A 27,241-nucleotide genomic window follows, 5' to 3' on the forward strand; every position below is an offset into this window, starting at 1 on the left:
GCAGGATTCGTGCTCAGATTTTGTATTTCACTTGTTTTTATTCCTTCATTTGACTAAGAAAGCAGGAAATGCTTCACGCTGGCTGCTCCTTCATATAAACAAATTCCTTCACGTGGATTTTACCTTGTTTTAAAAAATAATTTCTAACCTTGAAACCAAGCTTAATGTAGCAGTCGACTCATCCAGAACCCTAAAGTGCTTGATTCCAGGTCTTTCTAATCCACCTTCCAGATGGCGATTTTTCCGTCCTGTTTTCCGGCTCCACTCAGGACGTAGCGATCTTCAGCGGAGCACAGTGCCGTCACCTTGTCGCCGTGACCGTGGAGCTCCTTCAGGACCTCGTAGCGCTCCGCGTCGATGACGTAAACCTTCCCTTTGGTCGAGCTGAGGCTCAACCCACCGACCCACACCTGGAGAGAGTGAACAGGTAACGCTGCTGGATTCCACCCTGCCGCCACATTTGGAAGACTGAGTGTGCTTGTTGTGTTTTAACCTGGTTTTTAACTTTAATCATGCCGAAGCAGCCGATGCAGTCTGGAAGCACCATGCGGTGGAACAGTCTGACAGTGTCCTTAATGTGCCAAATGTACACCTCTGTGGAGTCTCCAAACACACACCACAGCTCCTCCCGCTGACACAAACAGATAAAACACAATCACACTTCTACACACAAACACAGGGAGAGCAAACAAACAAACAAACAAACAAACAAAAACACTGCCTGTTACCTCAGCTAAGAGCAACGTGAAGCTTAACGTAACTCTTTGATGTTCTGGAAAGCTCGTGCGCTGTTTTAAAGTACCGTTCCTCCATACCTCCATTATACTATCTCTGGAACCTTAAAGGAGCAAGAAAAAAAAAAGGTACCCAGAATCAGAAAACTTTCTCCTTTTAAAATTTCTGAGCGAAAGGCGCAACTCACAACACCAGAGGGTCTTGCTGCAGCTGTGGACGGACAGCAGACGATCACAGGACAGACGGAACTGCTTCCTCACCTGGAGGGTTGGAACACCAGTCGGTACTAAAGCCAGGAAGCTCATTTTGGGATGTTTCTGCCTCATGTTGCCAGTAAGTGAAAACAAAGTTGTGTTGTGACCTGACCTGTAGAGTCGAGACGTCCCACACGATAATGGTCCCCTCAGCGCTGCAAGAGTACGCCACCTTGTGGCTGCAGGACACAACACACGTTAGATATCCTCCATTTCTAAATGACCTCTAGACTCTAAAAAGTAACAAAGTACATATATATATAGTACACACACACATTTACATATATAATATATATATGTATATACCTGTAAGTACCTAATGAGCACATTTATGCGTCCAATCTGTAGCATCAGTTTGAAGAGGACTTCTGAATTTTAAACAACAAATAAATCTATTCCAACGCTTGGGATGAGTCACATATACGGTTTTAATGACGCATCCATGATATTTCGGAGTATTTCCGGTGAGATTCAGAGTGGATTTTAGATTTTGTAGCTGATCTGAGAGCTGCTGCGTGTTACCTGATCTTGTCAGTGTCCAGCGCCAATCCGGTGACCTCTGCCCTGTGTTCTGTCAGCTGTCGGTTACACACCATGGACACGATGCTGATGATGTAGATAACGCAGTCCTCAGAGCCCACCCACACCTGGTCCTTGTCTACTCCCAGCATGCAGTTCTGCAAACACAACCAACAAAGTCATGAGCAGAAATCTTGTACACAACACTACCTAACCTCTCCACTAGGTGGCAGGAGTGCTCAAATCCAACATTAAAGTTTGTTTTTGCTAAAATATGTCAACAAAACTATGAAACAGAAGTTCTGACAATAATATCACCTAATTCTGTGTCAGACGCGCGTGTGAAGAGTATCTCCTGGATCTGTCTGGGTTGTGTCATTTTAAACACTAAAACCTTTTAGTTTTCTATAAAATACGAACTTATCTGGTGTGTAACTGTTGATGCTCACTATTAGCAGGTGTGCTTAATAGATTAGACACAAATTTAATCTAATCAGGACAGAGTCACAACACCGTGATGGGATCTTTTGTGTTCAGGACTAACAGACCGTCAGCGATGACTAAAGGCGACTTTAAATAGATCCGTTTGGTTAATCATGGGGAAAAACTGACCTCCTCCTGGCTTTTCTTATCGAAAACAATCTAATGAAGCGGTCAGTGCTCAGTACTTAACGCTCGTGTCTTCTTGCCACTCTTGCATCTCTTTCTCACCAGTTTTGCATTCCCAACTTGACAGGTTTGTATGAGAGACCAGCTGGAGGCATCAAACACCATCATCTTCCCCCCACTCACAGACACCCACAGCTGACCTGAAGCAAAACAAACACACGGGGCGTTTACTGATCGCGTTTGAGTATTTTATCCCAAACTCCCATCTGCTGGCGTGTGATCGTCAACGGGAAAAATCACAAACTGTTATGGAAATGTGAAACAATCCAGTAACTTCACTGAAAACACTCTTATTTCGGACCGCACCCAAGCTAATGGTCGCATTTACTCCAACGTCTAGTTGGATCGAAACACTGCTGGTGGGAATTTACTAGAACAAAAGTAGAATCCTGATTTATGTCAAAACAGAAGCAAAGTGAGAGAGATGTATAAAGAGAGGGCAGAGTGGTGTGTGTGTGTGTGTGTGTGTGAATTCAGTGACCTATATTCCAACCAGAGGCATGAATAGATGTGTTATTTTCACCAAAGACAGGATGGATACAGAAGAACTGTGCTGCTCGTGTGTGTGTGTGTGTGTGTGTGTGTGTGTGCGTGTGTGTGTGTTTCAGTCAGCCCCAGCATGTTTAAAGTGGCCCCAGATGGTTTCACACTGAAGGTCACAGCTTTGTTGGACTTTTTCCGGTTTTGCTGCCACCAAAAAGAGGCAATCACACAAAGGCTGGTAAGACTTCAGCTCTTATACATAAAGTGTAGCACACATTTGCTTAAAGGGTAAAGTTCACTGAGAAACCGCTTTTTCACTTGTTATTTTTTAAATAAGATAGATCGCTCTGACTTTAACAAGCAGGTTGAACGCATCTCCTGCATTAGCTTCTGATAGAAAATAGACGGGGATACGCTCGGATTACAAAAGACACTCAGATTTACGTTAAATTTCCTAATTAGCATCCACAGACTCACCCATCTTGGCTCACGACGAGAGAGCAGAGCAAGCTAGGTAAGTAGAAGCTAACCGTTAGCATTGGCAACTCCACCACACGGCAGAACTCCTTCAGGCTTGTGTTATTTGTGGAGATAAAACATCAATGGAGTCAGTGATAGTCACGTTGCGGTTATCCAATCAGAGGAGAGATGTCCAAATATCAGGAAATATGACTCCAAATTCTGCCGTCTGAAACTCACTTCTTCTCTGGCTCACGTCTAGTTTCTGATACAGGAGTACCAGAGCTTTTTTCACCCCCCCCCCCCCCCCACACACACACACACACACACACAAACACACACAGAGTTCGACTCACAAGGCGTTCATTTAGACTAGAAACCACTGTGAACTTGGTCTTTAAATGTGATCAGGAGAAATATCATTTTAGTACTTTTTACCAAAATTCTAACAAAACATAACTTTAGTTGTGGAAAGTAAGACACAGCCATGTGTGTGTGTGTGTGTGTGTTTGTTAGCAGATGACTGAAAAACAACTTTTTTAAATATTATTTCTGATTCTAATCGGTCCCTTTGAGTTTTTCATGCAGGCTGAACATAAAACAGTCTCCTTCACCGATGTCCAGCGTTGGCTTCTGAAAAAAGACGGTGAAATGCTAGGATTTGAAAACCCTCACAAATCTATGTCACACTGAGAATTTGCATTCATGGCCTCGTCCATCTTGGCTCGTGCTCGCCCACAGGAAGGCTTTTTTTTTTTAAATTGCAGTGAGGAAAGAGAGCGGAGTGTGTCTTGTCGATAGTGACTTCGCATCATGGCTGAACGCGTTCTGTTACCCAATCAGAAGCAAGGTGTGTGCATTTCATTAATAATGATTGATCCTGCTGCTTTGAACCCACCAGCAAACTTCTGCATCTCAGAACAGGATCATCATGGCTTTTTATTTTAATGATTCATACGGCACTGATCTACACCAGAGAACACTGCAAATGTATTGAATAAATGAGTAAACCACACCTTTAAACACTCCATTAATATGTGACAATCAATCAATCAAAGCTTTATTTATAAAGCACCTTCCGCGACCCTGTCGGGAAGCCCACGGCGCTGAACACGGTACATGAGAAATGTGAAACACGATGAAAAATCGAAAATAAAAGCAATTCAACACTTGTATGAAGGAAGGAACAGAATAAAATGATAAGAAAGTTTCAGTTTTTATTGTGAACCAACTTGAAACTGTTCTAATAATTGATCTGCTTTTACTTGTTAAATAATAAAGTTGATTTTTTCTCCTCCACAGAGATGGACTTAATTTACGTACCCAGTTTTCAGCTGTTGGGAAGCTTCCAGCTGCTCCACCAGATGCACCACCGAAGTGAAAGCATGCTTTTAAATTATTTCAAAGTCAACAAAAAACAGCAGCTTTAGGATTAAGGTTTAACAGCTGTGGATTAAGTGTTTGAGTTCCTAATAAAAAACATCACAGCTCATGCCGACACTGGCATCGCCTTCGTGTTTATGACTCAGTGTTTCGGTAACCGCGAGGAAGGGTATTTCTAAATTTCTCTCGTACTTTCCACTAAAGGAGGAAGCTATGTTTGATGTTCAGCTTTACGTGTTTTTTCCCTGCAAGTTAAAGTTTGACTAAGCAGGTGTGAAAATGTTCTGCTTCTTCTAACAGCCAATCAAATCACAGAATTCCCCCGGACCAATCAGAGAGTAGAGAAACCTGACACCTGTCATCATGGTGGTAATAAGAACGCTGCTTGGTTATAGGATACATTCTGGAGGTGTGTGTGTGTGTGTGTGTGTGTGTGTGTGTGCATACCTGGTGTGTACAGCAGTACATCCACAGCCTGAGGTGCAGCCAGCTCCACAGAAACATTTATTTTATGTTTCAGCGTGTCTGCTGTTGTTTTAGGAATCATCATAGGAACTTCAGACACACGAAGTAGAAGAAGAAGAAACTTTAACATCATGATATTCAAAGAAAATCCTCCAAAAAACTACAAGAAATTAATCTCAGGACCGTCTCTGAGGAGGTTCCTACATAAAATCAAGACGTTATGATGACCCGAGTGACATCTTCCCGAGTCATTCCCTACCATCCATCTTGATGCGGTCAAAGTGAGCCAGTTTGGAGGCAGCGTAGATGGCCTTGCTGCTCTGAAGGCTGCCCACCACGGCGTCCATCAACAAGGCGTTGGTCAGAGCCTGCTGCATGTACTGAGGGTCCTGGAGAGAAACATGCCAACAATGAAACATGGACGAAAACACAGCAGGAAATGCAAAAATTAGGATTTACTAAAGGTACTTAGAAGGGAAATAAAACATCAGAGCTAGAATACAGTTCAGGATTCGGAAAACTTCCATCTAAGACAGTTTTTACGGCTCAGACTAGATTAAAAGTGCAGAGAGAATAAGAGGAACTGAGAAATGAAGAAGAGGAAGAAGAAAAAAATCATTTCTATAGCGCCTCTCAAGATAAAAATCACAGGGCTCTTCACAAAAACAAAAAATGTAAAAAATATAAAAAAGCATTTAGAAAATGTTTAAAAATATATTTAAAATGAGCAAAAAATAGACAATTGTGATTAAAAAATGTTAAGAAAGAGAGAGAGTGAATAGGAAAGAGGGAAATCAGTGGATCCTGAGGAAGGTGGAATAGGTGGGGAGAGCAGAATAAAGAGAGAGTGGTGAAGAAGGTCATACAAAAGCCAGCGAGTGAGTCTTCAGCTGCTTTTTAAAGGAGACCACTGAGTCCACTGATCTCAGGCTCAGGGGGAGAGAGGTCCAGAGTCTGGGGGCCACAGCAGCAAATGATCTGTCACCTTTGGTCTTTAGCCTGGTGCGTTGCACAACCAGTAGGCTTTGATCACTGGACCTCAGGGACCTGCTGGGGGTGTAGGGACTAAGAAGATCACCAATGTAAGATGGTGCTTGTCCATGTAAGGCCCTATAGACCAGAACCAGGATCTTGAAACGAACCCTGACGTTGACTGGCAGCCAGTGAAGCTGGAGGAGAAGCGGGGTGATGTGGGTGTGTTTGGAGGACTTGGTCAGAAGCCGAGCACAGGCATTCTGAACCACCTGTAGACGGTTCAGGGAGGTTCTGCTCAGACAATAAATACAACAAATGACAACATTTGTGTTAAACTACTGAACCCTGAATCCTCTAAAGAGGGCGCAGGCGTTCTGTAATGTATTATTTTATTCAGTTTTTAATATTTAGAAAATCTGGACTTTAGTGTTCCTTAAGAAAGAAAGTTACATTAAAAAGTTGTTAACACGCCAACCTATAGCTTTCAAAATGGTTTCAATAATTTTTGAGGTAGAAACTTCTGACTTGACCAGATGCAGCATTTAACAGTTTTCCGGGATGGGCAGGTCTCTATTGGCTTTACGACTATAGCTACTTACTGTTCCTGTCGCTATATAAAGGCTAGCAGTTAGCTTTTTCAGTTGGCTGATCATCATTAAAAAGCACAAGAAAGAGAAAAATAAGACATTTGCTTTTTTTGTTGGCATCATGGCGGAGTCTGGAAGTAAAAGTAAGAGAGATGTCTTTGGAGGTGAAGCAAAGAGCTAAATCCGGCGTGAACATCGGCAGGGACTTGTCTGAGGGAGCTAAAGGAAGATATGAAATTGCGGACTGATGATGATCTGGCTTTGTTGTTTTGTTCAACAGTGTGGATCTTTGTACCTTAAGGTTTATTTTAGTAATAAATGTCTCTGGTTAGAGTTAGCTTGTTGTCAGCATTAGCTGCAGCAGGCTGTTGTAGCGATCACACTTAATAGCATGACGACTGCAAATTAATTATGACCAATAAGATGTGATGATTCTATATAAATATGAAATATTACTCTGATTGATCTTTGAATGTTTAATTATAAGATTATAGTTACTCTTACTTGTTCAGGGACCACAAACACACTTCGTATTAATTCAGACAGATTCAGGTATTTAGATAAAAAGGAATTTTATTCTTTTTTAAACTAATGATTATACATGACAAGATATGAATAATGAGATGTGATGGAGTGGATATGCAGTGATGGAAACTAGATGTTTATCAGAATCTTAGTATCTGAAAACAATTGTGAAATCTGGGTGTAAAAGAATTTGCTGTCTGCTATAAACTAGAGAGTTGATTATTAATAAAACAGCATCAGACGCAATCTGCTGTGTCTACAAACCCTGGAGGAGGAGACCCCCAGCAGACTGTCAGAAGTCGGGCGGATCTCACGGCACCAGGATTTCGTAGATTAAATCTGATACGACCCGTTGAGTTTTGAGATGTCTCCAGGTCACAACAGTAGCTGGAATGCTTGTTTGCGTCCAAAGTGGATGTGGCTCTTAGGGAGCCGGCTGGCTGTGTCAGCTTGCAGCGTGCAAACAGGTTTTGACTGTATGTCAAAAGAGATGTCTCAAGGATGCTTGTGCCCAATTGTCCGGTTCGGAACTCCGCTAGAAACTGAATTACTCAGGAAGTAATTCTTGTTTTATTCAACTACTTTCTTATGATTTCTGGCCCAGTTTGGCCAATCAGAATTTGACACGTTTCTGAGTATTTACCAACATGCCTCAGAAAGCCACGTCCTCCTCAGATACAAAAATGTTTTTAACATTAATATGTATCTTACTGTAAAGTGTATGAGAGTAAAGAATGATTAACTTGTTAAATCAAACACATACTGATCGTAAGATCTGCAATGGATCATTGTAAAAACAATATTCATTTAAACTTCATTGATTTAAGCACAAATTATTCAAACATTTCATTTAAACATCTTGTTCATTCATCACATACGATAATTTAACTTATAAGTTAAAAAGCTTATAAGTTAAAAAACTTATAAGCTATATAAAGCCTTGTAGGATTCATGTAGGTTCACTTTTATTCAGAGCGAGGATTCCAGCAGTCCAGCAGAGAGAGAAGGGCTTTTGTGGAAGACCATGACAGTTTATTTATGTCTGTGTTGAAGAACACTAAGTGAGCAAAAGGTTGATTTGTGTGTCTGGATCCTCCAGCTGGTGTAACCTCGACTTTGCAGCTCTGGCGTGTATGAAAGGTTACTGTGTCAATTCAATGGTGAAAACTGACCCTTTTGATTCATTACACTGCAGCAGGATTGTGTACAACTGTGGTAATTCCACTTTTAACCAGCAGGGCGGAGAAGCAGGAAACTCTTTAGTGTTATTTATTTAAAGACTTTCTTCAGTTTTTAAATTTCTGGCTTTTATGAGGTCCTACTTATACCGAACAGCAAAGAGGAAATACAAACTTCACACCCTCGAAAAAAGGCTCAGGTCTCAGGAGGGAGGTAAAAAAAGAACAAGTGTGTGAGGCAGAGTACAGATGTGCCCTCTGGTCTCACAAAGGAAACCTTCTGTCTGAGCTCAAGCGTGCACATTTTTGATCGTTCACACTGCATGGAATTTAACCACACCCACAAAGGTCACTGACGTTCACAGTCAAGCATGCATAAATCTCTCACACGCACACACACACACAGGCACGCACGAGCGCACACACACACACACAGCCTCACCTTGTGTCGGTCAGCAACTATTCGGCCGGCCCACATTTCTTTAACCATCAGGTTCCAAAGCTCCGTCTCTGTTTTCAGATTTGCCTCAAACGCCTCCTTCCTTCCATGAACTCGAAGCTTCAAGCTGGGAATTCTCAGGAGTAAGAAAGGAGCGGAGAAAACCTTCACTTCCTAGAAGGAAACACGTGAAGACGAGTTGTGTTTTAATATATCTGTCGAGCGGTCACGGCTACGTGGAATTTTGTTTTCCATTTCCTCTCACCTCCAAGTCTCGGTACTGTGCCACCTCCACGTATCCTGGTCGTCCGTCGGTCAGCAGGAAAAGCCGTCGTTGTGTCATGGCGATCTTCCCCACGCCTCGGCTGGTCTTCACCGAGGACGACAGCTTAAAGACGCACTCCGATTCGTCGATGTGCTCCACGACCGACGGTGGCAAGCAAACCTGGAGATTAACCAGAGTTCATTGCATCAGTGACTCAATAAAAAAAACACAAACTCACAATCAGGCTAAATAGGATTCAGAAATAAACAATTAACCTCTTGAGCTTCGGCCTCGGTCTCCTTCCAGATGGTGTAAAACACCCGAAATAAATCTGGACCAACCTGCTTCTGATGACCTGAAACAACAAACAAACTCAACAAGTTTTCAGGATAATTTACTCTGAGAGACTTTTGTTTGAATAGCACAGATTAACACAAAGACCTCTGGTCAGTGCATGCCAGCAAAGGGAGCAGCTGGAGGCTGTTTTCACTGCAGCACCACACCCGTGCACCACCTCGCCCCCAACATGAACCCCACTGAGATGCAACAGTAGATTGAGATAAAAAAATAAGGGCTCAGCACGGAAAGGCTGTGGCTCGCTGGAGGAAGTGATTGGGTTTAACACTCCCTATCTTTGTATCCATCTCAGGTTCAGGTGTAAAAGCAAACCTTGATTGTTATGACAACCCGCCTGACAGAAAAGGCTTTTTGTTCCCATCAGCAAGGAAAGATAAGATCTCACCCTAATCTTAATTCCTGAAGCTAAAAACAAGATTTTAGTAAAAAAAAGAAGGTTGAGTTGTTAATCGTCCTACTTTTTTGCTTTAATCTAAATAAATATTCCTTCCTTGTGTGTTTTCCTGTAAACTAAACCCGGAGCTGGCATGAATGATTCTTTGTTATGTCTACAGAGGTGAATGAGAACCCCTTTGGAAGGACTGAGGCAATGATTAACCCCGGGAAGAAATGTTTGGCAGAAGAAAGTAAGGAGTGGTGGAAGAAAATCTGTGTGTGTGTGTGTGTGTGTGTGAGAGGCTGTTAATCCAACATCTTAGAGTTTGTGAACGAAACTCTCCAAAACCACCTGAACTGTGAATTTTAATACAGAATTATACCACACACACACACACACACACACACACACACACACACACACACACACACACACACACACACACACACACACACACACACACACACACACACACACACACACACACACACACAGGTCTTACCAACAGTCAGAGCATCAAACAGCCGGTGAATGGTTCCTTGGTCTTTCACCATTCCCGACTCCTGAACACATTTAACAAACTCCTGTAGCTGCATGTAGGTTTTCGGTAGTTGGAAGCGCTTTATGGCAGCTTCGTTGTGCTTGCTGCCCTCGATCGCCCGCTCCCGCTCCTGTTCCCTCTTCACTCGACTGATAAGACTTTTGATGTCTGGTCGCTTGTCGCCCTGCAGGGAGATTGATGCATTTATAAATAAAGTGATGCTTTGCATGTTGGTCACATGACTTAAATGATGCAATAAAAACACTGAATCTTGGCAACTCAACAGCTTTTAATGAAACTTAGTAAATGTAAACATTGGATGAACAACTTCCACTGATCATTTTTTGGAGTCAATCCAATTCAAGATGGCTACCACAGCCTACTGAATTTTGCAAACACAAAAGTTGCAACAAATCAGTTGACTTTACAAATACTGATCTAAAAATGTTTAAATGGCTCTAGTTGAGTGTAATTCACAACACAGCTTTTACATTATTGTTAAAGTTTTACTAAAATAAATGAAGGCAACGTGATTATTGCTCTTAACTGACTTGTAAACGTTCCGCTTCTGAAAGGGAGGCAACCAAAGACTTGACCATCTGCGAAGGGAAGATTTCTGCATCTGTCTTGTAGAGGCTCTGGAAGTCCTCTAAGGCATCCAGACGCTTGTTGGACACGGTGTTCACCAAACCACGCAGGTAATGATACCTGAACACAGAGCGGCGAGGTGTGGTTCAATTATTCGTGTAATCTTCATACAGAAGAGTTTCTTTAAAACCATCGAACCGTAAAACATCAAGATATAAAAAAATAAAAAGCCAATACAAGTCCTGTTGTTCTAGTTAATGATGTCACATAAAGTAATGAAGCAGCAGAATATCTACAGAAAAGCATATATCTATATATATATATATATATATATATATATATATATATACATATATATACATATATACATATATATATATATATATATATATATATATATATATATATATGTATACATATACACATATATATATATATATATATATATATATATATATATATATATATATATGTATACATATACACATATATATATATATATATATATATATACATACATATATATATATGTATATATATATATATGTATATATATATATATACATATATATATATATGTATATATATATATGTATATATATATATATATATATATATATATATATACATATATATATATGTATATATATATATATATATATATACATATATATATATGTGTGTATATATATATATGTATATATGTGTGTATATATATATATGTGTGTATATATATATGTGTGTATATATATATGTATATATGTGTGTGTATATATGTATATATGTGTGTATATATATATATATATGTATATATGTGTGTATATATATATATATATATATATGTATATATGTGTGTATATATATATATATATATACACATATATATATACACACATATATACACATATATACATATATATATATATATATATACACATATATACATATATATATATACACACACATATATACACATATATACATATATATATATATATATATATATACACACATATATACACATATATACATATATATACATATATATAAATGCTCAATGCAGTAGACATCCTTACTGTACATTGGTACATTACTGTGCACACATTAATAGACTCTTCGTTATACCAGGAACCACTAAAACTTCCAGCTCTGCGTCTTCTCAGTACCTGGCCAACAGAGCAGACTCCTCTGGTGATGTCATCTCGATAGCCTTCTTCAGAGACGCGACCATGCTGTTGTAATAATTCTGGACATAGTGGTAGGCCAGCGGTGGCGGGAACTCCGGAAGATGAAACACCTTCACAGGTTTCTGAGAAAGCTTCAGCCCTGGAGAGAGATGAAAACAATTCAAGTGATTCCTAATTTTTAGATTTTGGTTTTCATTTCTGGTTCTGACCCGTATCAGGAGTCATCTTGCAGACGGACTGAGATCTGTTGGGGTTGATACTGTGGACTTCATGGATGGGTTGGTCCAGATTAGGCAGACTGGCTCCCAGTCTTTTGCTCAGTCGACGGTCTGGACTGGTGTACCTGCTGTAGCCACTACGGGACATCTCGGACATCGGAGGACGGCGGGGAGACTCCGTCATTGCACGATTCCTGCAGGGGGACAATTTGGGGAACCGTTTTAAGACCATGACTGGACAAAAATGGTGACATGAAGCTCAAAGAAAGAGTTTTATAATAAGTAGTACCACAGGGCTCTATCCTTGGACATCTTTGTTTACTGTCTACCTACTGCCATTAGGGTGGATCCTTCACAAATACGGCCTTAAATTCCACCTGTATGTGGATGATTACCAAGTGTATTTACCAATCCAACTGAGTTGGTCTTTAGACCTAGCAGTGAGAGGGAGCCACTGTTGTGACCTTTCTTCATTAGCCCTGCATGAGAATATGGTTGTTACCGACTTGGGGAATGGAATTAGATGTGTCCCTCAAAACAGATGAGCAAATAAATGCGTGTGAGATCATACTTCTTTCAATTACGTTGACAGTCTAGAATAAAAACCATGTTGTCTAGAGCTAATTTTGAACAAGCATACCCATGCTTCTGTTACTTCAAGACTGGACTACTGTAACTCCTTGTATGTTGGAGGAAGTAAGGCCTCAATCGTGTGTTCAGCGTTTTTATGCTGTGTTCAGGCTGGATCATCTTGAAAAGTATGGAAAGCACTTTAAAAACAAAGGTGATTGGTTGATAGTTCAACAAATCCACCTAATTACTGACCAAGACTAAAAAGAGCAAATATTTTCAGAAAGCTCAGTGACTGATCATCCATAAATCCAGAGCAGACATTTGTACAAGGAAATCACATCAGCTCACAAATTGCACAACAACAAAAATATCCCCTAGCGTGTTCTGTCTGAAAACTAGTACATGACTTATAATTTTCTCGTCTTCAGCTGCCTGGGTCCTATTGTCATCTGGCTATGGTGTTACTAAATCATCGTACCTGGACACTTGGTTACGAGTCATCTGCTCCATGCGACTGAAGGTGTCCCGTTTCCTGTTCAGCCTGTCTCGCAGGAATGAGTGAAAGATATGAGTTTCTAATACCTGAGGACAACAGCACAGGGTAAAAGTCACGGTCCTGCCGAGTGTGTGTGTGTGTGTGTGTGTGATCGTATCCATCTCTATGAATGTTCATCGCTACCTTCTTGTAAAACAGCTGATCTTCAGGTTCCCTCGTTCTCAGAAACTCCTCGCTGTTAAAGACTCGGTGTTCGTGGTTTAGAAAGTCCTGAACTCCTCTGATCAGAACAAACACCACATCGTGTGATTTCGGAGAATGTTCATTTTTAATAAATCGGCCACTAGCTGAGACTCACCTGAAGATGTTGACCACTAGCTCGAGGGCGATGTTTTGTATCTGGGAGTTGAGACTCCTCTGCCAGCCTCTGCGTTGGAATCGAAGAGAGTCGATATCGGTGCCCGCTCCGAGGTGGCACAGCTCCAGGTCGTAGTGAAGCTGGAGGCTCTCTGCTCTGAACAACCACACATCACACACACACACACACAAGTCCAGTAATGTGTCAGATCACTTCTATTTGATCCTAATTAAGTGCTGTTTACATTATTAGGCTGATCACTACATTTCCTCTAATGCCCACCTTCAGGAAAGTTGGCTACAGTCCCTTGGGCTCTAAACTTCTGATTAATCTGTGCAACCATATTCAGAGGAACATTAAGCTGCTTGGAGACGGTCTTTTCGCCTTTACCTTTGACATGCTGGTCCATAACTGTATTTCTGTTCTCCTGAGACAACTCTCCCGATCTTTCTGTGGTCCATGATCAGTACACAGCATGAGACCCAACAGCACTGTGACTACCTTTCACACTTTAAAGAGACAGGCTGACTAATTAAAGCCAAAGAAAGCCATGGTTCTAATAACAGGACACACTTTAGTTTAACGAGTCCCTGGGGATTTGGAGAAGGCTAATGACCGTGTCCCCGGAGGCAACCTGTGGGGGGCACTCCAGCAGTATGAGGTGGATGGTCTTTTGCTAAGGAACATTCAGTCCCTGTACCAGAGAAGTGTGAGTTTGGTCCGCCCAGCCGGCAGTAAGTCTGAGCTGTTCCCGGAGAGGGTTGGACTCCTCCAGGGCTGCCCTGTCACCAATCCTGCTCATGGCGTTTATAACGCATTTCTAGGCGCAGCCGTGGTGTTGAGGGTGTGGAGTTTGGTGGCAGGAGAATCTCCTCTCTGCTTTATGCAGATGATGTGGTCCTCCTAGCTTCATCAGGCTCTGCCCTACAGCTCTTGTTGGGGAGGTTCGCAGCCGAGTGTGAAGCAGCTGGGATGAGGATCAGCACCTCCAAGTCTGATACTGTGGTTCTCGACCAGAAAAGTGTGGCTTGCCAACTCCGGGTCGGGAGAGAGGTCCTGCCTCAAGTGGAGGAGTTCAAGTATCTCGGGGTCTTGTTCACGAGTGAGGGACGGAGGAAGCGGGAGATCGACAAGCGGATTGGGGCAGCGTCTGCAGTGATGTGGATGCTGAACCGGTCTGTTGTGGTGAAGAAGGAGCTGAGCCGGAAAGCCAGGCTCTCGATCTACCGCCCAGTCCTCACCTGTGGTCACGAGCTTTGGGTAATGATCCAAAGAACAAGATCGCTGATACAAGCGGCCGAAATGAGTTTTCTCCATGGGGTGGCCGGGCTCAGACTTAGAGATAGGGTGAGAAGCTTGGTCATCTGGGAGGGGCTCGGAGTAGAACCGCTGCTCCTCCACATCAAGAGGAGCCAGTTGAGGTGGCTAGGGTATCTGGTCAGGATGCCTCCTGGACGCCTCCCTGGTGAGGTTTTCCGGGCACATTCAACTGGGAGGAGACCTAAAGGTAGACCCAGGACACGGTGGAGGGACTATTGGGCCATTCCCATCTGTACCGGGTCGACCCGGGCCGGGTAGCCCCAGTCGGCCCCAGCCTGGCCCGGTTGATTCCACACATCCTTGCCTTAAGCCCATGTGGGCTGATTCTACCCACCAATCAGAGGCTTGCTCTAATGGAAGGCGCAAATTTGCTGTCAGCAGTGGGTGTGTTGGCCCTGGTCGGCCTGAAGCAGACCCCCTCAAGAAGAGGGCTGAGAATGAGCCTTGGTTGGCCCGGAAAAATACCAGGCCACCCAGATATGTAAACAACCTACGCTACCCAGCCTGGGCCGACCCGGTACAGATGGGAATGGCCCATATGTCTCTCACCTGGCCAGGGAACGCCTTGGGATTCCTCCGGAGGAGCTGGCCCAAGTGGCTGGGGAGAGGGAAGTCTGGGCCTCTCGCCTTAGGCTACTGCCCCCGCGACCCGACTCCAGAGAAGCGGATGAAAGTGGATGGATGGATAAATAAATAAATAAATATAAAGTGTGTGTGTGTGTCTACGCTTATGACGTTTTAAACCAGCTTTTCTCCATGGCGATTACATCTCTTAACTACATAGGAAAGTAGGTCGCACACAGCGCAGCCTTTAAGGTATGCTAGATTAGACGTCCAACACTGCAACAAGGTAAATGTGGTTTTAAATTCTAGGACCATTATTTTAAAAGACAGATTCCTTTTTCAAAACAGACGTTGCTTATTTCAGCAAAACAAAGAAACCACATCTGTACATCTTCTGTTGTGCTTTTTAGGGAATAAAACAAACTTTATAGCTTGAATTATTTATAATGAAACAATAAAAAATGTTGATTCATCTTCTCATAGCTAGAGGACAACAGTCTGCAGAGCGGTTTGAATGTGCTACCTTGACGTAAAGCACTCTGCTGCAGCTGCAGGGATAGTAGGTAGCTCGATGGTTTCAGACCAAGAAGACTGAACGATGCCTTCGTCAACGTTCACTAGGATCAAGTCTTCTGTCTCCTGCATACAAAGATGGCGGTGCAATTCAACAAAGAGAAGGTCTTGGACATGAAGAACGAAGAGCTACTGTAAAAATATGAACTCAGCAAGATGAACACAGCTGGAAAAAAGCTGTTATTGTTGACTTTTGAATGTGATTTTAAAGACAAATACTATTTGGTTTGCACGATGTACATTTAAATTGCTGCTTTTTTCACATTTATATCATTGAGCGTCGTGTTTTCTTTGAGGAACAACAGAACCAGAGCTGACCGACCTACAACTAAAGCCCCAGAATACGTTCTGCCACTCCCCGGTTTACTCACAGCAGCGATTTCTTCAAAATGATTAATGTGACAGCCCATCAGGAAGGCTGTAGGAGCCATGAGGAAGTCCAGCATTCCTCTCGCCAACACAGGAACATAAGGCTGCTGCCAGGAGAGTGGCTGGGAGAAGATAAGACACATAAACAGCATGAGAATATTCCTTTAAACAAAAAGCCACCCAACATGGTTTCTACACAAACCTGCAGATATAACAGCAGACTCTCTGCTAACAGGGTGAGTCTGGCCCAGTCGGAGGAGAAGAAGACCGTCCTCTGCTCTTGGAGGAGGCAGGAGAGCACCTGGAAAACAAAGGAAATACTTAATTCCCCACAGTTCATCTCGTCTTATATGTTTGTTTTCTCCGTTACCAGGAGCAGAGCCGTGGGAGGAAGGCAGAGAAGTGGAAGATGAAGATCAATGTCGACAACAGGACCGTCCTGATCCTCAGCGGATGGAAGGACCACTTGAAGAGGGCGGAGACTGAAAGACTGATGATGGGAATCACGGTTTAGATCCATCAAAAAGTAAACGTTCCAATCAGGAGAAAGAAGGTTTTCTGACCACATGCAGCTGTCCAGGAGGTGGTAACGGCACAAGAGACAGTTTGGCGGAAAACTCCTTGATCGCTTCATCAAAGTCGCTCTGTCTTGCCGTCCGTAACTGAACCAGCAGACTGAGGAGGAAAACACTCGTCAGGATAATCACAACAAGGGTTTCCATCATTTTTGCGTTTAAAATGAATCGTTACCACGACAAGCAGTCTCTCAGGGCGTTGTAGTAAGGAAACTTGGATATGATGCACACGGCAAAGGGAACGTAGAGGCGGGACTTTGTTGAATTCCGTCGATGGCCGTTCTGGACGCCATCTCCCAGACACGACTAGTAGAGCAGAGGGCCAGCGAGGACAAAAAAAACCACTCAGATTTTCTTCAACACATTTTAATTGAGTGTAAATGTGTGTCTGTACCTGTACAGATCTGTAGTACTGTACTACAACTCCATGGGTTCGGTTGCCAAACAGGTCGGTGAAAACCAGGAAGTGATAACTATCGTCCCTTTGCTCCACAGCTAAGTGAAGCCCACCTAATCAAAGAAAACAAGATGAGTAGATACATAAAATAAGAAGGTATGCAAGGGGCTGTGACTGTTATTAACTCATTCAATGCCAATGACGACTAAAGTCGTCATTTGCATTTTTTTTACTGTTTGAGCGTCGGAACGAGCCCCCGCGCTGAGAGAACAAACATCTCAGCCCTGAAGCCGATCTTCATCCGCATACGTCACAGATCACATGATCAGGAAGCAGACCAACCATGTGTTTGGAGATCGTTTTGGGCCGTTCCTGTAAAAAAAAGTGAGGCGCGAACCGGAAAAGCGTCTGCCGATCACAATTCGACAACAGATTATGAAAGAACGGATAACGCTCGAAACACGCGGCTTCTTCCTGATGTAAGAGGTGAGTCTCCGCTTTGTTTTGGCATCGACATCATGCTAGCAAGCAACGTTCTGTGACTCTTAAAAAAAACTGTAAAAACGGTGAGAAACGCTGGCAGCGAAGGCCGTTAGCGATCAGGAAACGGCTGGCAGTGAATGAGTTCAGCTATATAGGCAGAAAACCTGTCTAAGTGCGATGTCTGCTAAATAAAGCAGCAGAGGCAACTGTACCAGGGAAGCAGAGTTGTGGCAGAGCGATGAGGTCCAGATCCTTGGGAACGCTGATGTCCTCCGTCGCTGACGACACCTCATCCCGACTACTCGATTCTCCGTTAGAAAGTGATCCGGCAGCACGATCTCGCCTCTTCTGCAAACCACAAAAAGCACAAAACCTTTCTGAAATGTGGAAATCATTTTTAAAAGTAATGTAATAATAAAATAAAAACATCAATTACTGACCTTTTTAATGAAGCTCTTTCTTTTCTGGACACGGCTGAAAGCTGGACCAATCATGTGGCTGGAGTTGGTCTCCCGGGAAACAAAGGGCGGTGCATGGACCTGCAATACCTCTGCTTCCAGCAGGGGGAGCTCATATAGCTTAATCTGCAAAACCAAAATGATGGGAAACGTAGTTTTTGTGACAACGTAAAACACAATGAAAAAATTGCAGATTAAATGTATTTTTTTCGAAAATAAAAATAAAATTATTGTCACAAATTAACACACTTTAGCTAAATATAGTGTCTAAAGCACTTAAAGAGACAAAGTGTAGTTTATAGCAGTAATCTCTGGAAATATCCATCAAAACTAAATGATGCCCACTTGTTGAAAAATACTGGCAACTTTGTAACATATAACCATAAAAATTGAGCCTAAAATTTATTAGAGTGGGTCTAATCTCTGGGCGACGCCATATTAGACCCCGTGTTTCCTTCTACGGGAGCCCATGAGGACAAAGTGCATTTACTGATTTGTACCAAGCGGATAAAAAACTTTCGCCGTTCATAAATGTTGTTTTAAACATTTACCTCTTTGCTTGTTGCCAGGGAGTCAGATGTGTTTGTCATTTTTCTGGAGGTTGTGCTCCCTGGGATTTTTGACCCTAACGGCCTTTCATAGATAAGGTCTTACTCCAACACAAAAATAATGCTTGCTTGCAATGATTTAGGTATGTACTACCCCCATTGCCAAGGAAAATACACACTGTCTCGTCAAACATGAATAAAGTAATCCTGTTTCAGAAGTAAACACGCAGCACTCGTTTCTGCCGCACCTTCTGCGCTGTAACTGCTCAGTCTTTAACTTTGCCTTTTTATCTTACGACAAGTTTTATTTGTGCATTTTTTAATTAGATTTTATAATCAGCTGCTTTCTGTTGTCGCGTTGATTTGAATGTTTTATGTTCTTGCTCCTGGGAAAGCACACTGAATTGCTTCTGCGTATGAATGTGCTGTACAAATAAAGCTGCCTTGCCTTTAGTTTGCATATTTTAAGTTATTCTCTGCTTGTTATCAGGCTGCCGTTTTGTTTACATACGTGATGTAAATCCCGAAGTTTATCACTGGAAGCCCCCACCACTACACACGCCTCCAGCAGACCAGACGGGAGCTCTGCCATCTCCTCCAACGCTGCCAGAAAGAACAAACAGCATTTTCAGACACGCATTAATTACATGAGATCATTTCTTTTTCTCTTGAGGTACAGTGGGGCAAAGACGTATTTAGTCAGCCACCGATTGTGCAAGTTCTCCCACTTGAAATGATGACAGAGGTCAGTAATTTACATCATAGGTACACTTCAACTGTGAGAGACAGAATGTGAAAAAAAATCCATGAATTCACATGGCAGGATTTTTAAAGAATTTATTTGTAAATCAGGGTGGAAAATAAGTATTTGGTCAATAACAAAAATTCAACTCAATACTTTGTAACATAACATAATTACTATAGGTCTTTACCAGGTTTGCACACACAGTAGCTGGTATTTTGGCCCATTCCTCCATGCAGATCTTCTCGAGAGCAGTGATGTTTTGGGGCTGTCGCCGAGCAACACGGACTTTCAACTCCCTCTACAGATTTTCTATGGGGTTGAGGTCTGGAGACTGGCTAGGCCACTCCAGGACTTTCAAATGCTTCTTACGGAGCCACTCCTTTGTTGCCCGGGCGGTGTGTTTGGGATCATTGTCGTGTTGGAAGACCCAGCCACGTTTTATCTTCAAAGCTCTCACTGATGGAAGGAGTTTTTGGCTCAGAATCTCACGATACATGGCCCCATTCATTCTGTCCTTAACACGGATCAGTCGTCCTGTCCCCTTAGCAGAAAAACAGCCCCAAAGCATGATGTTCCCACCCCCATGCTTCACAGTAGGTATGGTGTTCTTGGGATGCAACTCAGTATTCTTCTTCCTCCAAACACGACGAGTTGAGTTTATACCAAAAAGTTCTACTTTGGTTTCATCTGACCACATGACATTCTCCCAATCCTCTGCTGTATCATCCATGTGCTCTCTGGCAAACTTCAGACGGGCCTGGACATGCACTGGCTTCAGCAGCGGAACACGTCTGGCACTGCAGGATTTGATTCCCTGCCGTTGTAGTGTGTTACTGATGGTGACCTTTGTTACTGTGGTCCCAGCTCTCTGCAGGTCATTCACCAGGTCCCCCCGTGTGGTTCTGGGATTCTTGCTCACCGTTCTCATGATCATTTTGACCCCACGGGATGAGATCTTGCGTGGAGCCCCAGATCGAGGGAGATTATCAGCGGTCTTGTATGTCTTCCATTTTCTGATAATTGCTCCCACAGTTGATTTTTTCACACCAAGCTGCTTGCCTATTGTAGATTCATTCTTCCCAGTCTGGTGCAGGTCTACAATTCTTTTCCTGGTGTCCTTCGAAAGCTCTTTGGTCTTGGCCATAGTGGAGTTTGGAGTCTGACTGTTTGAGGCTGTGGACAGGTGTCTTTTATACAGATAATGAGTTCAAACAGGTGCCATTAATACAAGTAACGAGTGGAGGACAGAAAAGCTTCTTAAAGAAGATGTTACAGGTCTGTGAGAGCCAGAGATTTTCCTTGTTTGAAGTGACCAAATACTTATTTTCCACCCTGATTTACAAATAAATTCTTTAAAAATCCTGCCATGTGAATGCATGGATTTTTTTTCACATTCTGTCTCTCACAGTTGAAGTGTACCTATGATGTAAATTACTGACCTCTGTCATCATTTTAAGTGGGAGAACTTGCACAATCGGTGGCTGACTAAATACTTTTTTGCCCCACTGTATTTGTGCAGCATAAAAAGGAAAAAGGGTTGCTCCTAGAAGACAGCATGTGGAGTTAATGTAGCCAGAGCTGCACATGAGAGGATAATAACGAGATGTTGCATCTATACTTAAACCTATTAGATCCCACATTTACGTATAAAACAGGTCATTTATCCACCAGCTTTTACAGAAGAAACTAATCATCACTTGTGAAATCTGACTTGGTTAGCTTTACAAAAACTATGACCATGATGAACAGATAAAAAGCTCAGCGTGCAACTTCCTCCAGATGCATGCAATCGTGCACAGCATCACAACTAAACACATCCTAAATCACTCCAGGCAGCTGTTGTGTCACCGGAGCAGGAAACAACTTAGTCATCAAAACCACACTGTAAAATAATCCAAGTTATCGTAAATTAATCCTTTTTTTAAGATTATTCCATTTTCCCACGGTCCCTTCAGCTCTCATCTTTATAATCATCAATAAGATCTGTAACAGGATTAATTCCAGAGAGATGGCGGCGCGCACGGACGCAGCGGCTCATGGCTCCCAGCAACTAGGCACAATTGTTTGTCTTTTAGGTTGTCTTCTTTTATCAGCCCACTTCTGCCATGGACTTATTACTCACCCCAGGAGATACTGGCCATCGAATCTCAGCTAAATACTAAAGTAACAGTTGAATTCACCAGGACATACAATATTCCTCCTGAGATAGACAGACCAGCCGGTCGCCATCACAGCTTGCTTACAACCACACCATTTGTGATTGTTGTTTGCTGATTATTTGCAGCATTGCTACTGCTGTTTATATCCCACCTAATGCTAACGTTAGCGCTGCACTCATACAGCTTCATCACTTTTTAACCAAACAGCAGCAGACTCATCCAGATGGGGTACACATAATAGCTGGGGACTTCAATAAAACATGCTTAAAGACTGTTTTCCCCAAACTCCACCAACATGTCAAGTTTGCAACCCGGGGTAAAAATACAGTGGACCATGTATATACCAACATCAAGCATGCTTATAGAGCTAAACTACTTCCCCATCTTGGACAGTCTGACCATCTCTCCATGTTTCTCATCCCAGCTTACACTGCCCCTCAGGAAACAAACAAAGCCCACAACACACACCATCACCACCTTACCTGCTGAAGCCCTCCCTCAGCTACAGGACTGCTCTGCCTGCACAGACTGGAGAGTGTTTGAACAACAGGACCTGGAGGCACGCACAGAGACAGTGCTATCCTACATCAGAACTCGTGTAGAAAATATCAGTGACCAAACAGGAAAATAGGAAGCCCTGGATGACATCAGAGGTCCAGGCTTTAATCAGAGCCCGCAATGTTGCCTTCAAGTCAGGTAACAGCAACTTGTACCGCATAGCCAGAACTAGTCTGAGGAAGGGCATTCACCAGGCAAAGAGAGTCTACAGGAGGAAAATAGAAGACCTCTTTCACAGCAACAACCCCCGGAAGATGTGGAAGGGGATTCAGACTCTGACCAACTACAGAGGCCACACTCTGTCCAACACTGGCAGCAGCAGAACACAGGCAGAGGAGCTAAACAACTTCTTTGCTCGTTTTGAAACCACTGCCCACCCACTTTTACCCCTTGAGAGCAGTAAACCCCAGGAAAGCTGCTGGACCAGACGGCATATCGGGGATCGTGGTCAGGGAGTGTGCCAGTGAGCTGGCAGGTATCCTCACCAAGTTGTTTAACCTCTCCCTGTCTCACGCTTCAGTCCCAAGCTGCCTCAAGTTTGCAACAATTATTCCCATCCCCAAAAGATCTTCCATAGACAGCTTAAATGATTATCGACCAGTTGCCCTCACACCTGTAACCACAAAGTGTCTGGAGCGACTTATCTCCAACCACATCCAAACCTGTCTCCCCACCTCCTTCGACCCCCTTCAGTTTGCCTACTGGGGAAACAGATCAACAGAGGATGCCATCGCCCTGACGCTACACACAACACTGAGCCACCTAAAGACCAGGGGAAGCTACGTCAGGATGCTCTTCGTTGACTTCAGTTCAGCTTTCAATACCATCATCCCAGACATCCTTATCTGAAAACTGCTAAGCCTTCAGATACCTCCCTCCACCTGCCACTGGATAAAAGACTTTCTCACAAATCGTCCACAGCATGTTAAACTTGGCTCCCATCTCTCCTCCTCCACCCTGCTCAGTACTGGCTAGGGTTCTCACGGTGTGAAAATTTAACCTCACGGTTATTGTGACCAAAATTATCAAGGTTTTTGGTATTATCGCGGTATTTTTTTTAAACATGCTACATTTTCACACAATTAAATAAACCCTGTATATCAGGAAAATATTGTCCTCAGTTTGTGTCTAAATTTTGCCTAAAATGTGTTATTTTGTAATTATGTTGTTTATTTGTTTACATTTTTCCCCTTTAGTCTTTAAAATACCAATATTTGCCCATAACTTCTTATTTTTTGTCTGTTTGATGTCATCATTTTAAAAATATTAGATCAGATGATACTCAGTACTCAAGTAGCCTTCTAATCAGATACCTTTTTACCCTTACTTGAGTAATAAACCCTATATCAGGAAAATATTGTCCTCGGTTTGTGTTCTTCCAGTGAGCTTTGCAGATGTGGGAAAATGTCATCAGGCAGTAATCATTGTTAAATTCATAATTATTCTCGGAGAGAGACCAACTCTTATCTGCCCCTGGGAGCCTCGTAATGCATAGCGTCATTTCAACATGGGGGTGTCCGCGACACGGTTTATATGCAGGTAGCGGCGCTGCGGCTGCTTTATGTAGCGACTCGTTGCATTCTCCCTCAACCCAAATCATCGGATCACGCATTTTAGCTAAAACGCTAACGTTAGCTTGCCTTGCGTTGACTGTAGAGTTGTGGGTGATGGTCACGCAGATGTGTCATGAGATTTGAAGCGTTGCTGCCTTTCACAGACACTTTTTCTGCACGTGCTGCAAACAGGATAGCTGCCTTCTATCAACTGTCCCTTGGCATTTTTCAAATATCCAAAAAAAATGCCCGTACTTCCCACTTTGTCTTCTTTGAGGGATAATAAATGTCCTGAGCGCTGCCGTCTCCTCCTTTGACCATTATTTCAGCTTTAGCTTCAAGAAAGTTTTGGTTGTAAACAACAAAGTGCGCATGTGCCGCCGGCAACTTCAGCAGACGATACGGTAGCTGGTAAGGGTCACCGCGCCTACACCGCAGCCACGGTAAACCCACCGAGATAATATAGTTTTTTAAAAACAGGATGGTTATTATTATTGTCAACTTTTTTACCGGGGTTTACCGCTACACCGGTTACCGTGACAACCCTAGTACTGGCTCTCCTCAGGGCTGTGTGCTGAGCCCCCTATTGTACACATCGGACTGTACTGCATCCCACCCATCCACTGCCATCTTCAAGTTTGCTGATGACACCACTGTGGTCAGCCTCATCACAGACGAAGATGAGGCAGCATACCAGGCAGAGATCTGTAATCTGTCAAGGTGGTGCTCAGATAACAACCTCACTCTGAATATACAAAAAACAATAAAGCTCATTCTGGATTTCACGAGACACAGTCACACACACGCCCCTCTCCTCATAAATGGAGAGCATGTGGACTGTGTCCCCTCCATCAGGTTCCTGGGCACCATCATCTCTGCTGACCTGTCCTGGTCTGCCAACACCAGAGCTCTGGTTAAAAAGGCTCCGCAGCGGCTGCACTTTCTCCAGGCATTGAAGGTGTGGCCTGGATCAGAAACTGCTGCTGGCTTTCTACCACTGGAGATCACCTTCACCTACTCTCTGAGTGTGTGGTATGGAGGCTCCACTGCTGATTACAGGAAGGCTGTTCAGAGGACAATAAACACTGCCCAGAGGATTATTGGCTGCACCCTGCCATCCCTTGAGGCCTTCTCCAGAACCCGCTGCCTGAAGAGAACCGTTGCTATCCTCCGTGACCCCACCCACCCTGCCCACTGCCTGTTTGACCTGTTGCCCTCAGGGCGCCGCTTCAGGTCAGTTAAATCACATACCACCAGACTTTCCAACAGCTTCTTCCCTTGGGCCATCAGAACATTCAACACAACAGCACCATTTAACCCCCACATCCCCGTCAGTAATGTGGACTCATCTGGTTTAAATCCTTTTCAATTGTTGTTTTAGCAGATCTGAATCACTGGTTGCACTGCACTTTCTTGATGTTTGCTAAATGTTTTTAAATAGTTTTAGTCCTCTGTGGTTTTGATATTTATTGTCTTGTGCACTGTTGATGGCGGACCATCTGTAATTTAATTGCCATGAGCAATTACAATAAAGTATTCTATTCTATTCTATTCTAATTAAAGTGTCTATGGTGGCACAGCTTTTAATTTACAGTGCTTTCAGCTTTATTTTGTTTCTAGTTTCTTACAAATGACATTTTCATGCATAAATGTCAAATATTTACTATTGATTTTCAAATATCCTCTTTTATTTTAAAGTTTTCTCTTCTTCCTTCACCTTTGACACACTTTTTCACCCTTCTTTCTTTCATTCTCTTGGTCTCCAGGCCATTCCGGACTCTGACTTACTGCCCTGCTGTGTCACGGAGCAACACACACACACTGGAGTCATTTATAACCCTGAAAACCTCTTATTTAGTAGACTGTGTGTGCAGTTGATGACATGGGCGCAACACATAAACTCTTCACACAAGTAAACAGTTTCTTGCACTGACGTGCTTTACATGCACATTTGATTAACAACAGATGCGAACCCAGAAGAACATTAACCAAAAGATTCAGCTGCATTCTGAAGAAAATGTGAAAAGATAAACACAAAGTCAAAAATAAATAAATAAATACATGAAACTTTAGACCCGATTTGGGCGTGCACCTTTGAGGAGGTAGGACATCCAGAAAGACTTCGACAAACAAGTTTGGCCTCATTTCTGTCGAAGCTTTATTGCAGTCACCTGCTTTAAATAAGCATCACGCTGGTGAGTTGCTTTATAGAAGTTAGAGTGGCAGAAACTGATATGTAAATGTTCAAAAGCCATTTAACAAGTCAGTTAAAATGATTTCAGGGATTTATTTGAGTGATTTGTGTTGCTCAGCAGACTCAAAACACACTAAATGGTAAAATTTTACAATAAGGGCCCCTTTATTAATGTCACATAATGCATTATTAAGCATTAATAAACAGATGTCCCTTTGTTCACGTTCCCAATATTGTTAACTATTAGCAGTCGTTAAAACGTTATGGTTTATTAATGCTTAACAATGCACTAAGTAAGTTTAATAAAGGGACCCTTATTGTAAAGTGTTACTTATAATTAGTATTAATTCTCAGGGGCTAATCATTTGTTTGTTTGTTTTTTGAAAATGTGCCTTAGCTTTGCATTCTGAGAAAATACCAAGATGCTGCTGCTGAAGAAGAAGATTAGCTAAAATGGCTAAAATGTAGAAATCCTGCAGGAAAAAGACGCAGCCATTTTTCGGTTATTAATTATTTCCTTCTTTAACCCACAAAATCCACCAACACCAGTGCATTTTTATAATGCTAAAAATACAAGTTGTTGCCTCTCAAGTTTCTATTTTATCGTACATTTTCTTAGCTGTCGAGAAAACAAGGAAACACTTATTTATTTACCAAGAAACTTAATTCGGAAACTAGTTTTTATGAAATTAATCAATTTTCTTTACGCGTCCCACTGCTGACGGGTGTTTCCATTCAAAACTTAACCAAACAAGTTATAATCTGTCGCAAATAAGCAAACTTTGAGCAAAAAAAGAACATTTCAAATCAAACCAGCGACTGACCTTAAGTTTACTCGATCATTTCCACCAGATAGACGGTGACGAGTGCTTAGTTAGCTAACGTAGCTCCAGTTAGCTGTCCGTTCGGTATTTTACTGTACGATAAGATTCCAAAGTTACGCGCGCACACTAATGTCTGTGGAAAAAGACACAAAGACAAGTTTACCGCTAGATTGTCAAAATTAGCAAGGAAATTGTTAAGATTGATTTCCTGTGGTCAATTTTCAAAATAAAAGAATCACGTTGGAAAAAGATGTGTAAAAGTGCTACAATAGCACCCCCTGGAGTACAAAT

General features: G+C 42.5%; 1 protein-coding gene across 1 annotated transcript; it reads right to left on the reverse strand.

Annotated features, from left to right (window-relative positions):
- Window positions 1–27,089, reverse strand: dennd3a (DENN/MADD domain containing 3a). The gene is made up of 30 exons (XM_015973603.3): window positions 26,951–27,089; window positions 19,429–19,520; window positions 18,352–18,495; window positions 18,124–18,259; window positions 17,426–17,541; window positions 17,207–17,337; window positions 17,020–17,131; window positions 16,827–16,946; window positions 16,659–16,757; window positions 16,459–16,578; window positions 16,038–16,153; window positions 13,631–13,786; window positions 13,456–13,552; window positions 13,255–13,358; window positions 12,195–12,397; window positions 11,965–12,124; window positions 10,762–10,918; window positions 10,172–10,394; window positions 9,212–9,291; window positions 8,937–9,116; window positions 8,675–8,845; window positions 5,227–5,356; window positions 4,950–5,057; window positions 2,220–2,317; window positions 1,512–1,666; window positions 1,102–1,168; window positions 923–995; window positions 729–838; window positions 494–631; window positions 1–410 (listed from the first exon to the last, which is right to left on the reverse strand). Exons 2-30 carry the CDS (start codon window positions 19,507–19,509, stop codon window positions 216–218), a joined length of 3,780 nt encoding a protein of 1,259 aa, XP_015829089.3. The 5' UTR covers window positions 19,510–19,520; window positions 26,951–27,089; the 3' UTR covers window positions 1–215.
- Window positions 27,090–27,241: the final 152 nt, after the last annotated feature.

Source organism: Nothobranchius furzeri, chromosome 19 (assembly GCF_043380555.1).
Source record: "Nothobranchius furzeri strain GRZ-AD chromosome 19, NfurGRZ-RIMD1, whole genome shotgun sequence".
Taxonomy (NCBI): domain Eukaryota; kingdom Metazoa; phylum Chordata; class Actinopteri; order Cyprinodontiformes; family Nothobranchiidae; genus Nothobranchius; species Nothobranchius furzeri.